Source organism: Arachis duranensis, chromosome 1 (assembly GCF_000817695.3).
Source record: "Arachis duranensis cultivar V14167 chromosome 1, aradu.V14167.gnm2.J7QH, whole genome shotgun sequence".
NCBI classification, from domain to species: domain Eukaryota; kingdom Viridiplantae; phylum Streptophyta; class Magnoliopsida; order Fabales; family Fabaceae; genus Arachis; species Arachis duranensis.
The window spans coordinates 34,705,545-34,716,379 of NC_029772.3; the positions used below are offsets into that span (position 1 = coordinate 34,705,545).

The 10,835-nt window shown below is 32.4% G+C and overlaps 2 protein-coding genes across 2 annotated transcripts; both read left to right on the plus strand.

Moving 5' to 3' along the window:
• The first annotated feature begins 2,066 nt into the window (after positions 1 to 2,066).
• Positions 2,067 to 2,877, plus strand: LOC107485512 (uncharacterized). The gene is made up of 3 exons (XM_016106046.1): positions 2,067 to 2,303; positions 2,410 to 2,511; positions 2,617 to 2,877. The coding sequence occupies exons 1-3, from the start codon at positions 2,067 to 2,069 to the stop codon at positions 2,875 to 2,877; spliced, it is 600 nt and encodes a 199-aa protein (XP_015961532.1).
• A 3,270-nt stretch (positions 2,878 to 6,147) lies between these two features.
• LOC107485502 (uncharacterized) lies at positions 6,148 to 8,124 on the plus strand. Its single transcript, XM_016106037.1, has one exon. It carries the CDS (start codon positions 6,148 to 6,150, stop codon positions 8,122 to 8,124), a length of 1,977 nt encoding a protein of 658 aa, XP_015961523.1.
• The last annotated feature ends 2,711 nt before the right edge of the window (positions 8,125 to 10,835 follow it).

The following is a 10,835-nucleotide window of genomic DNA, read 5'->3' on the forward strand; positions in this document are numbered from 1 at the left end:
ATACTTATAGATTTAATTATTACTAGAATATATTAACTCTTGGTAATGAGTTTGAGTTATATGGTGATAATTATTGAATTGAATAAAATTTTGGCCAAAAGAGTTAAATTAACAAAGAAATAAATTCATTAGATTATTCACTAGTTCATTATAATAATGACAATGAGTTAGAGCTTAACAGTTATATTATACTCTAAACATTACTGAAAATGCACTAATTTTTATCAAATTTTTGAGACACTAATTACCATTAGATTTCATGTGGAAAAAACCGACGGTATTCATTAAAAATTCAAAATATGGAAAACATTGTTGTCGAATTGAAATTTTTGATGCAAAGTTCGTAAAAAAATTTTGGATCCATCCCAAGAAAGTTTTTTAATGGCGCAAGATCTTACAGTCGAAAAATCTACTGACAGTAACTCACTCCATCAAAATGCATTGTTTAACTAAATGAACTCTCTTTACCCACGAAATTTTTCAATAGAATGTTTGATGGTAAGCTAGGGATTAAATCACGACTTGTTCTTCTTCCCCTTCACTTATGCAAACCAGATTTCAAACATCTTCTACATTTTTCTCCACTCTCCACCACCCTCATTTGCCCCCCCCTTTAATTGCTACCTCACTACCATTGCTACCACTCCCATCTCAGTAGTTGCGGCCCCACTTAAGGTGGAAACTGAGGCAATATTGGGATAATGACCTCAGGTTTAGTCACCGCCATACCACAAACAATGTGAACAGAACGTCAACCAAGGGTAGCTCTATACATTGTGGGATACCATCACTCTACACTACCAAAAACACGGGAGTTACCAATGGGAAGGTACTCACGAACGATAATCAGTGGCAAAGTTTATGGACCGTGGTATGTAATGGCAACGTATTATATCTCTGTGGCCAAATTTTACGGAATTTTTCCACGTTCTCGTTTGTCCGTGGCCAATTTGAGATGGATTTTAAAATTTGCCACAGAGCCAATTATTACCGTGATAAAAATTAAACGATATTCACTTTCAATTCCGCGCTTAATTTGGTCATTCCCTCCAACTCATTCAAAACTTTGTTATGCAGTTTATCTTTTTCTTAAATTTAAACCGTAATTAAGGTGCAGTTTTTCTCAAGAATCCAGATAGTTGCTTTCTTCTCCCTCATTTCCAGTGCCGCTGAGAATAACTAAGGTAGGTTAATTATTTAATTTTAGAGGTGATTCATGATTTATAATTCTGCAAACGTGGTTAATTTTGGCTTCTTGATTAAATAGTGGCTATGTTATTCATTAAGAGTATAAAAATTAGATGGATTATAATTTGCAGTTTCAATTTTTCTTTCATTGTTATTATGCACATTTTTTCTTTTTATCAAATATAATTTATTATTTTCTATTTATTTATCATGGTTATGTTTGTATTTATTATCTTTTTACTCTTTATTATTTATTTACGGAGTTTAAATCTGATTCTGTTTGAGATGCATGTTTGATATAATAGTTACTATAATGTTGATCAAATTATTAGAAAATAAATTAATGCTACAATAATAATGCTGAATGTTAAATATCTTAAAATTATATGAAGAGTACAAGAGAGTACTAAAAGAAACTAATTTTTTAAATTACTTATTTTTTTCATATACACTATGGATTATTATTGTAGTGTTGAAAGTGATGATTGTTATGACTAGTGTCTGTGTTCTTTAAGTATGTAAATCCAAATTTAACTCTATCATAAATAAATAATAAAAAATAAAAAGGTAAGAAATACAAATAATAAAAAACATGCAAAAAAATTTTTATTGTCAGGTTTACATTCTGTCTTGAATTCCATCTTTAACTCTTGATAAAGAGTATAATTTGAATTGGGGTGTGAAGTGAATGAGAACTAATTTTTTGTCAGTATATTTCAGTAATTTTTAAATTTTTGATTTGTTTATATGAATCTGATTGTCCTAATTATGAAAAATATTACTAATTATGCTTTCAAAACTTGATGTATTTGTTGTTTAGTAGGTCACACAAAATGACAATTGCACGACCTTGCAACAAAAATTCAACTTGGATTACTATGGAAGAGCGCGATTTGCTTGAATGCTGTGGAAGCATCAAGTTTGCATCGGAGATGGCTTCTGCTTCTCCATTCTCCTCGTTGCAACACGCACTCGATGTGGCCTCCAATACTTGGTGTAACAAGATTAATGTGCATTCTTGGCTGATAGCACTCAATGCTCACACCAATATCTGTGAAAAGTCGCCCTTCTCACATGCATTCTACACTAATACCCCAATGGATTCTATTACAGAGGTTTTCTGCTTTTAATATTCTATATGTGTTTTATTATCCAATTTAACATAATGTTATCATTTAATAATTCTCTATAATTATTCGGTCTGTTTGAATAATTTTGTAGGAGATATATGCACTTAGCGTGCAGTATCTGCAAAAGCATGGATTTCCATATTTTACTATTTCTTCTGAATGGGATGCAGATGTTATACTAATGGATCTAAAGGTAACAAAAATATATTGTTATTTCCTTTTTACTATTTTCAAAACTGTTTGCTCACACCTATATATAACACTGTAGATAAAATAGTGCATTTTTTTATGTATGTAGACAAGCGTTAAAACCAAGCCATCATGCGAGTTTGAGTGGGCACGTCGAAAACAATTAATCATCATTAAACAATACATTGCAAGGTTTTTTCAAAAGAAAGGATATATTCGCTCTACAACTGAATCACCAGAGACCCAGGCTGCGGTAAAAGATTTTGATCTCAACAAAAAACCATTTTGGAAGGATAATTTGGATCCTATTGCTCGTGAAAAGGCTAGACAATTTTGTGAAATTTGGTATCCAGGAGAATATTATGTCTAGTGTGCTTCTAATTTAGTTTTGTTTAACATAAGTCCACTATATTATTAGTTCTTTAGCTCTGTTAGTTTCCTGTTCCAATTTTATATAGGCTTATTCTTTATGTTTAATGTCACATTTGGTTTTCGATCATCAATGTATGAAGTACTTGAAATTTCCAATTCAATTTACTATGCTTTTCTATGCTTTGTTTTCTACTTTCTTTTATTTTCCATGTGAACATTTTTATTTATACTTGATATTAATAGTAATGTTGTCAATTCCATAAATGAAAATAGTATATAACATTAACGTTGTGAAAGAGGGAGACTGCATACTATTTTTAATTCAGAAAAAGCCATAGACATATTCATCTAAACCGGAGATGAATATTCTGAGAATTCTACAAACAGCAGAGATGACTCTATTTCTAATTCTCAAATATGCAGCAAACAGAATACATTACATCATCACTGCTAAATATGATACCTTGTTCACGTAGTTAATCTGTAAAATATAACATCCTAACAAGATCATTGTAAAAAATCAGCTCAGAAATTCCTAGAATTGATTTGTGCCTTCAAATGTAAGCTTCAAAACCATTCCTACTGCTTTCATGCTCATAACCAATGGTATGCAACAAGAAAGCAACTACAATTATTTTTTACAAGAATAGCATGTGCAATTGCATAAGTTGCAAAATTGGCTATTCCCCCAACGATCACTGCAAAAATTTAGACATCTATACAGAATTTGTTGAGAAAATTTCCTAATATAAGTGACACCAGAAAACTTATTAACAACACTAAATTATAACATGGACAATTTTCTCGATAAAAAGTCTCAACTAAGTATGTATATAACACATGATAGATTCTTGTAAGGGATCTAAGAAGATAGTTGTGTACACTTCAAAAGAGACGCTTTATTGTCGTGACCCTGAAAAACTTAAGACGTGCCAATAATTTCTTTTCCTCTTCTGGTCTTTCCCCTTGCTTTTGAGAGTAAAAAAGGGGCAGTGCCATTTCACAGAAGCTTATCAAATAGTTACGTGAATCCTTAGAGCAACACAGTTTATGAAAACACGAGTAATGTATTTCCTTTTTAATTAAAGATATTTCAACAATAATAAATGCTTCTCAAGACGAAAGAAAGCTTAAATTTATGAAGCTAAACTGCACATGCCATGATTTTGAACCTTAATTGCACCTGCCCTGATTGCAAAGACTAATGGAACAACGGAAAACCCACCAGAAGCTTCTGACAAACATTTTCGTTCAAACCCACTCTTTATTAAGGATGAAAAAGATACCGGAAAGGTCCATCCTTCCTATATTTGGAGGCTTCAGTTAGAGCCAAGAAGTGGATAAACCCTGTGGCGGCAGCTCCTCGTCCAAGTGCGGCGCCCCTAGTTATTATTGCCTTCCGAGATGCCATGAATCCAGCGGCAGAGGGATTAGGCACCACCAGAGCCACTGGGGAAGCCTGTATAATTGCATGTGTAATATGTGTTTTCTTAATTCCAGCCCCAAATTCTAATTTGAATTTAAGAAAAATAGTGACGAAGTAGAAGAAGAACAAGAGGAAGAACAACTTGAATTCGAAAACCAAAGGCCGCTCGAGATGCATACCTTATTCGATTGCAGAAATTAGAAAGTAGTCATGGCTTGTTATTTGGCATTCCTCTTCTCATTCCTAGCGTCCTGTTTCGATAAGAAACAAGGGTGGGGAAAATTAAGATGTGGGTGCCCAGAAATAAAAGAGATGAATCATAAAAGGCTATAACAATTTGGTGGCTGCGTTGAGGCCTTTAGAATTTACGTGTTTAAAATTTAAATATTCAGGTACAAAACAAATAACAATAATATAAAAGAAAAAATAAAACAGATAATAGATAAGATATATTTTATATAAAAGATTAAGATTAAAACGGCCAAGATAAGATATGTGAATAGACTTAGTCATCTATTTAACAGAATTGAGTAACTAATTCCTAAACTTGTGCAGTTTATAGTGTTATATAGATAAGGGCTGATATTTTCAATCATTCATAAAATTTATTATACAATACTTGTTCACCGTTGGTTTACTCATGGGTCATTAGTATTATTTCTTCTATTTCATTCCATAGAGTTTACCACATCTGTTTTGTTGCAACCGAGAAAAAAGAATAGAAGAGATAAGATTAAGGAGATCAAAGGACAAGTAAGTCTTTATTTGATGATAACTGTTTCGGTATCTTCTTATTTTTAAAATCATTAAAACATATTATTTAATAATTATAAATGTCTTCATCTTTTAATTTTTTTAGTCACTAAAACATACTATATCGTTATTCTACTATATCTTTATCTTCTTAATGTTTTTTATCATTAAAACATACTAATTAATACTTATAGATGCCACCAAATTTTTTTATATATGTGAATAACCTGCATTCTAATTTTAATACGAGCAAGAATAAATTTAACTTTTTAGAATTTTTATGAATTTGTATTTTAAAGTTTTTTTTATTCTTCTTTAAATTAAACTTTTTTTTCCAAAGTAATACCTTAATCACATTTATTATTTTTTATATTTATTTAATTATTCTAATATAATTATTTCATATGATACTGAAAGGCAAATTTTCAATCCGAAATTCTAGAAAATTATTAACATATTGTTAACCTGCCATTCAAGTCATACTTTGCTAATTCGAGCAAATTATTTTATTCAAATTAGTTAAGTCAGTACCCTTTAAATTCCTTTTTTTTTTGTTCCAAAGACAAATTTAGATAGGAGATTGTAGGATAAATATCCCTTCTGACACTTTATAACGTACCATGTATTATATAGGATAAAAATTTATTTGCACCCTTCCCCTCATTCAATCAATAAATTTTACCCCATTTCGCATTTTTATTTTAATTCTCTTCTATTTTACTGCAGGTTTCTGATTTTCCATTTCCTAGTAAGACTTCTTAACTTCGATTGTAGGATAAATATCCTTTCTAACACTTTATAACGTACCATGTATTATATAGGATAAAAATTTATTTGCACCCTTCCCCTCATTCAATCAATAAATTTTACCCCATTTCGCATTTTTATTTTAATTCTCTTCTATTTTACTGCAGGTTTCTGATTTTCCATTTCCTAGTAAGACTTCTTAACTTCCTTTTTTAATTTTTTTAGTTAAATATTCCTGTTAAATATTCCTGTTTTTTAAAGTTTTTTTAGATTTAGTCATTTCTCTGATTTTTCAATACTTACATTTTGCATATCTCGGCATTTAAACCAGAGTGTCTAACTATGATTGACAAGAGTTGGATTGATAAATCAATTACAACAGCGGAGTACAAATGCGGTGTAGCTGACTTCTTAGATTTTGCCTTTCAAAGGGTTGCCGTAAATGGAAAAATTATCTGTCCGTGCATTAGATGTGGTTTTAAGAACATGAGGACTAGAGTTGAGGTGTTAGCACATTTACTCCAAAAAGGTTTTTCAAAAAAATACACTTTTTGGTATATGCATGGAGAAAGTGTAGTTCAACATGAAGAAGCATCATCAAGCCATGACTTTAGCGAATCAGAGGAAAGAGCTCCACTACAGGATATGCTTAACGATATCTTCGGTTCAGCTGCCAACAACTTTGATGGGGTTGATGATGAGCCCGTTGAAGAGAGGAACAACTCTTTTCCAATTCATATCGAAGATGATACTCAAGAGGAATCTGATAGGATTCGAGAGTTGCTAAAGGATGGAAATCGCAGATTATACCCCGAGTGTACAAAGTATAGCAAGTTATCATTTATAGTTGAGCTGTATCATATCAAAGTGCTATGCGGTGCGACTGACAAGACATTCTCGATGATACTTGATCTTCTAAAGAGAGCGTTTCCTCATGCAAATCTGCCTGTTTCATTTTATGAAGCAAAAAAAATGATTAAGCAGCTAGGCTTGGGATATGAAAAAATTCATGTATGTCCAAACAACTGTATGCTCTTTTGGGGTCCAGATAATGAGACCAAGAGTAAATGCACAATATGCAATGCATCTCGATATAAAGCAGAGGATAACACCAGCAGCAATCCAGGAGTTTTGGACACAGCTGAACATATGGCGAGGCTAATTCCGGAAAAGGTATTGAGATACTTTCCTCTCACTCCTAGGCTAAGAAGGTTATACATGTCCTCTAAAACATCAAGACTAATGCGTTGGCATTCAGAGTTTCCTAACTCAGATGGAAAGTTAAAGCATCCAAGAGACAGCAAAGCATGGAAGGAGTTTGATTTGTTATATCCGGAGTTTGCTGAAGATCCACGTAACATACGACTTGCTTTGGCTTTCGATGGTTTCAATCCATTTGGGACTCTCAGCTCCAACATTAGTGTATGGCCGGTGATGTTGTATGTATACAACTATCCTCCATGGTGTTGTATGAAGCAAGCCTCTCTTATTATGTCTATGATAATTCCTGGTCCAAAGATGCCTGGTAATAATATTGATGTTTTTCTGCAACCCCTTATTAATGAGTTAAAAGAACTATGGAAGGGTGTTGACGTGTATGACTCTGTTGATGGAAAGTTTTTTCGCATGCATGCTGCATTATTTTGGACCATAAGTGATTTTCCAGGTCTTGATAACCTGTCTGGGTGGAATACACATACTAGTCTTGCATGTCCGTCATGTAACTTTGATACAGTATCCAGGAGGTTAAAGCATGGCATGAAATATTGCTTCATGGGACATCGTCGGTGGTTACCCGATAACCACGAGTATAGACAAAACATGCACTCATTTGATGGCACTACCGAACTAAGAGGCCCTCCGTCAACATTATCAGGCAGTGCTATTTTGTCTCAAATTCAGAGCAGTCGCAAAAGATCACATGAGGCTCTCAATGCTGGCAACAACCCTTTGCAGTGGAAAAAGAGGAGTATTTTCTGGGATTTACCATACTGGAAGGATAATCTCATTCGTCACTGTCTTGACATGATGCACATAGAGAAAAATGTTTGTGACAATGTTTTGTTTACTGTACTTGATGACAAACAAAAGACTAAGGACAACTTGGCAGCCCGTAAGGACTTGCAATTGATGGGAATCCGAGAACAGCTCCATCCTTTCACTAATTCTTCCAAGTACCCGCCTTCCTGTTTCAGAATGACAAATGCTGACAAAGATATTTTTCTTAGTGTTCTTAAAAGTGTTTCTTTTCCAGATGGTTATTCTTCTAATATTTCTAGATGCATTGATTTGAAGAAAAGGAAGGTCTTTGGCCTATAGAGCCATGATTCACATATTCTCATGGAGCACATCTTACCGATCGCTTTTAGAAGATCCCTTCCTAAAGAGGTGATGTCTGTGCTAATAGAGTTGTGTAACTATTTTAGAGAAGTGTCTGGCAAATCTCTCGCCGTTGATAACTTAGAAAAACTTCGACATCGAATTGCGTTGACACTCTGCCACATGGAAATGATATTCCCTCCTTCGTTTTTCACCGTGATGGTTCACCTAGTTATTCATCTCACAGAAGAGGCAATGATTGCTGGTCCAGTGCAGTACAGATGGATGTATCCTGTTGAAAGGTATCCTATTATGTTAATATTTTGTGCATCATGTTATCACTAAATTGGTTGGATTTATTTGTAATTTTTTGACTTTGTAGATTTATTTTATCTTCTTGCAAACAGAACTTTAGGCCATTTAAAATCGTATGTCCGGAATAAGGCTGCACCTGAAGGATGTATAGCTGAAGGTTACCTGATGGAGGAATGTCTAACTTTTTGCTCCAGATATTTAGAGGAAGATGAGATTGAGACAAGGTTTAACCGACCAAATCGTAACGACGATCAAAATGACAACACTCCTAGTAGCTGTTCAAACATTCTTTCTCAAATTTTTCCGGCAAGAGGAAGTCCTCGTGGATCGCAAAAGATCAGTTTGTTGACACCAATTGAGAAAACACAGGCTCATCGCTATGTGCTGACAAATTGTTCATTACTGGACAAATTTCGCGAGTAATTCATAGGGCAATCTTTGTTTTAATGTTTAATTATGTTTAAGTAATTAAAGTGTAAGTATTATCTACTTGAACAGGATATGCAGAGGTGAAATTTCCAAGTTACACCGCGGTAAAAGAAATGCAGCTAAACTCATTGAAGAATACATGCACGCCAAATTCCATGAGTGGTTTAGGGATTATGTGAGTTAGTTACATTTATTTAATGCTTTTCCTATTCTATATTCTAATTTGTGAAAGCATTTTAAAATCAGAATAATCTATCACATGCAGGTGGCGTATATAGATGATGCAAACGATATTACTCCTGAAATCAAGTGGCTTGCAGAAGGACCTAATGATGTTGTAAAGAGATTCGAAGAGTATAACATTCATGGATTCAAGTTTCGCACGGTAAATAAAGATGAAGGACTTAAAACACAAAATAGTGGTGTAGTCATGTCTGCAATTACGACTAGTATTAGCCGTGGACGAAATCCTGTTTCAGTATCATTTGACAGTACATACTACGGAAAAGTGATCGATATAATAGAGTTAGACTATTTTGGCAAACTAAGGGTTATCCTCTTCAAATGTATCTGGGTTGATACCACGCTTAATAAGGGCATTAAGGTAGATGAATTTGGGATCACGAGTGTACGGTTTTCAGAGTTGATACACACGGGTGCTCTTGAACTAGATGAGCCATTTATTCTTGCAACAGATGCGAGAATGGTTTACTATGTTGACGATCCAGTTGACGAATGTTGGTGTTCTGTATGTCACATGAAACCCAGAGATTTATATGATATGGGAGATTTGAATGAGGAGGATCCAGATGAGTCTTTGGTGGAGGACATACCATTTTGTGAGCAGCAAATAGAGAATCTAGAAAAATTTCCATTAGTACGGGACGACATTAACGATCCAGAATCAGATGAAGTGGATGTTGCTGAAAACAATCACAATGTTTCTGAGGACGAAATTGGCATTGGTGATTTGCAGGATTTTAATTAGTTGTATATACTTAATTTATGTATTTTTTAAATGAACGTATCAACATTAATTTACCACAATAGTAACGAGGAGAATTTTAACTGTTAAAATTTAAAATATTAGTTTTACCCTTATATTGTATTTATTATCCTTATTTATTATTATTTTATTAATTTATTAGAAAGATAGATTAAAATTAACTGCACAGAAATTCATTTTCTAACAATGTGCAAAATTTTATTTATTATATTTTAATCAAACGGCAGAAAATTGTTAAGCTTTAGGTTGATCTACTCTAATTTTTTATTGACGCCTTGTTTTTTTAATCCAACGTGCAGAGTTCCAAATTTTAGTAACTATGTTTAATTGTTCAGAATGATGTTTAAGATTATAAAATTTACAATCTGATATCTTTTTATTTAACTGTAAACTTTACTCTAAATTGAAAATTATAGTTACTCTATTTTGCAAACTAAAAGTTACCATCTATAATAAAATGTACAAAATTTTTAGCGCCAAAATAAAGTTTCTTTCTTCTAGAATAACTTCAGTTAGATATAACTTAGAAAAAAAAAATTTTGTTGGCTATGATTCAATTTCAAAATGTGTCAATTAGAATGTGAAATGAATATTTAAATGTGCAACTTAATTCAAATGATTGCAAACTAAATTTAGATGTGATTTTTTTAACATTTATCTTATAAGTACTAATGCTCTAAAATTTATCTTTTAGGCAGTAATACTATAATCTTATCTTTTTTTAATTTGTTGGCAAAAAATTAGATAAAATATAATTTAAACTATGTAATTGTCTTATACCAGCGGCTCATAAAAAATATTTTCATATTTTTATTTTTAAAAACATAAATTTAACATGAATGAATAACAATTAATTATAAAAAAATAAATAGATTTTAAATTATTTAAGATATGTAGAAAACAAAAAATAATTAAATTTAAATTGAAAAAAATAAAAAGTTACATTATTATTATTATTATT

What these genes read in the sequence shown, in the direction of transcription:
- LOC107485512 (XM_016106046.1), top strand. Translation starts at nt 2,067, where the DNA reads ATGGAAGAGCGCGATTTGCTTGAATGCTGTGGAAGCATCAAGTTTGCA. An exon ending in CAATGGATTCTATTACAGAG is followed by an intron (nt 2,304 to 2,409) that starts GTTTTCTGCTTT and finishes ATAATTTTGTAG; the next exon opens with GAGATATATGCACTTAGCGT. An exon ending in TTATACTAATGGATCTAAAG is followed by an intron (nt 2,512 to 2,616) that starts GTAACAAAAATA and finishes TTATGTATGTAG; the next exon opens with ACAAGCGTTAAAACCAAGCC.
- LOC107485502 (XM_016106037.1), top strand. Translation starts at nt 6,148, where the DNA reads ATGATTGACAAGAGTTGGATTGATAAATCAATTACAACAGCGGAGTAC.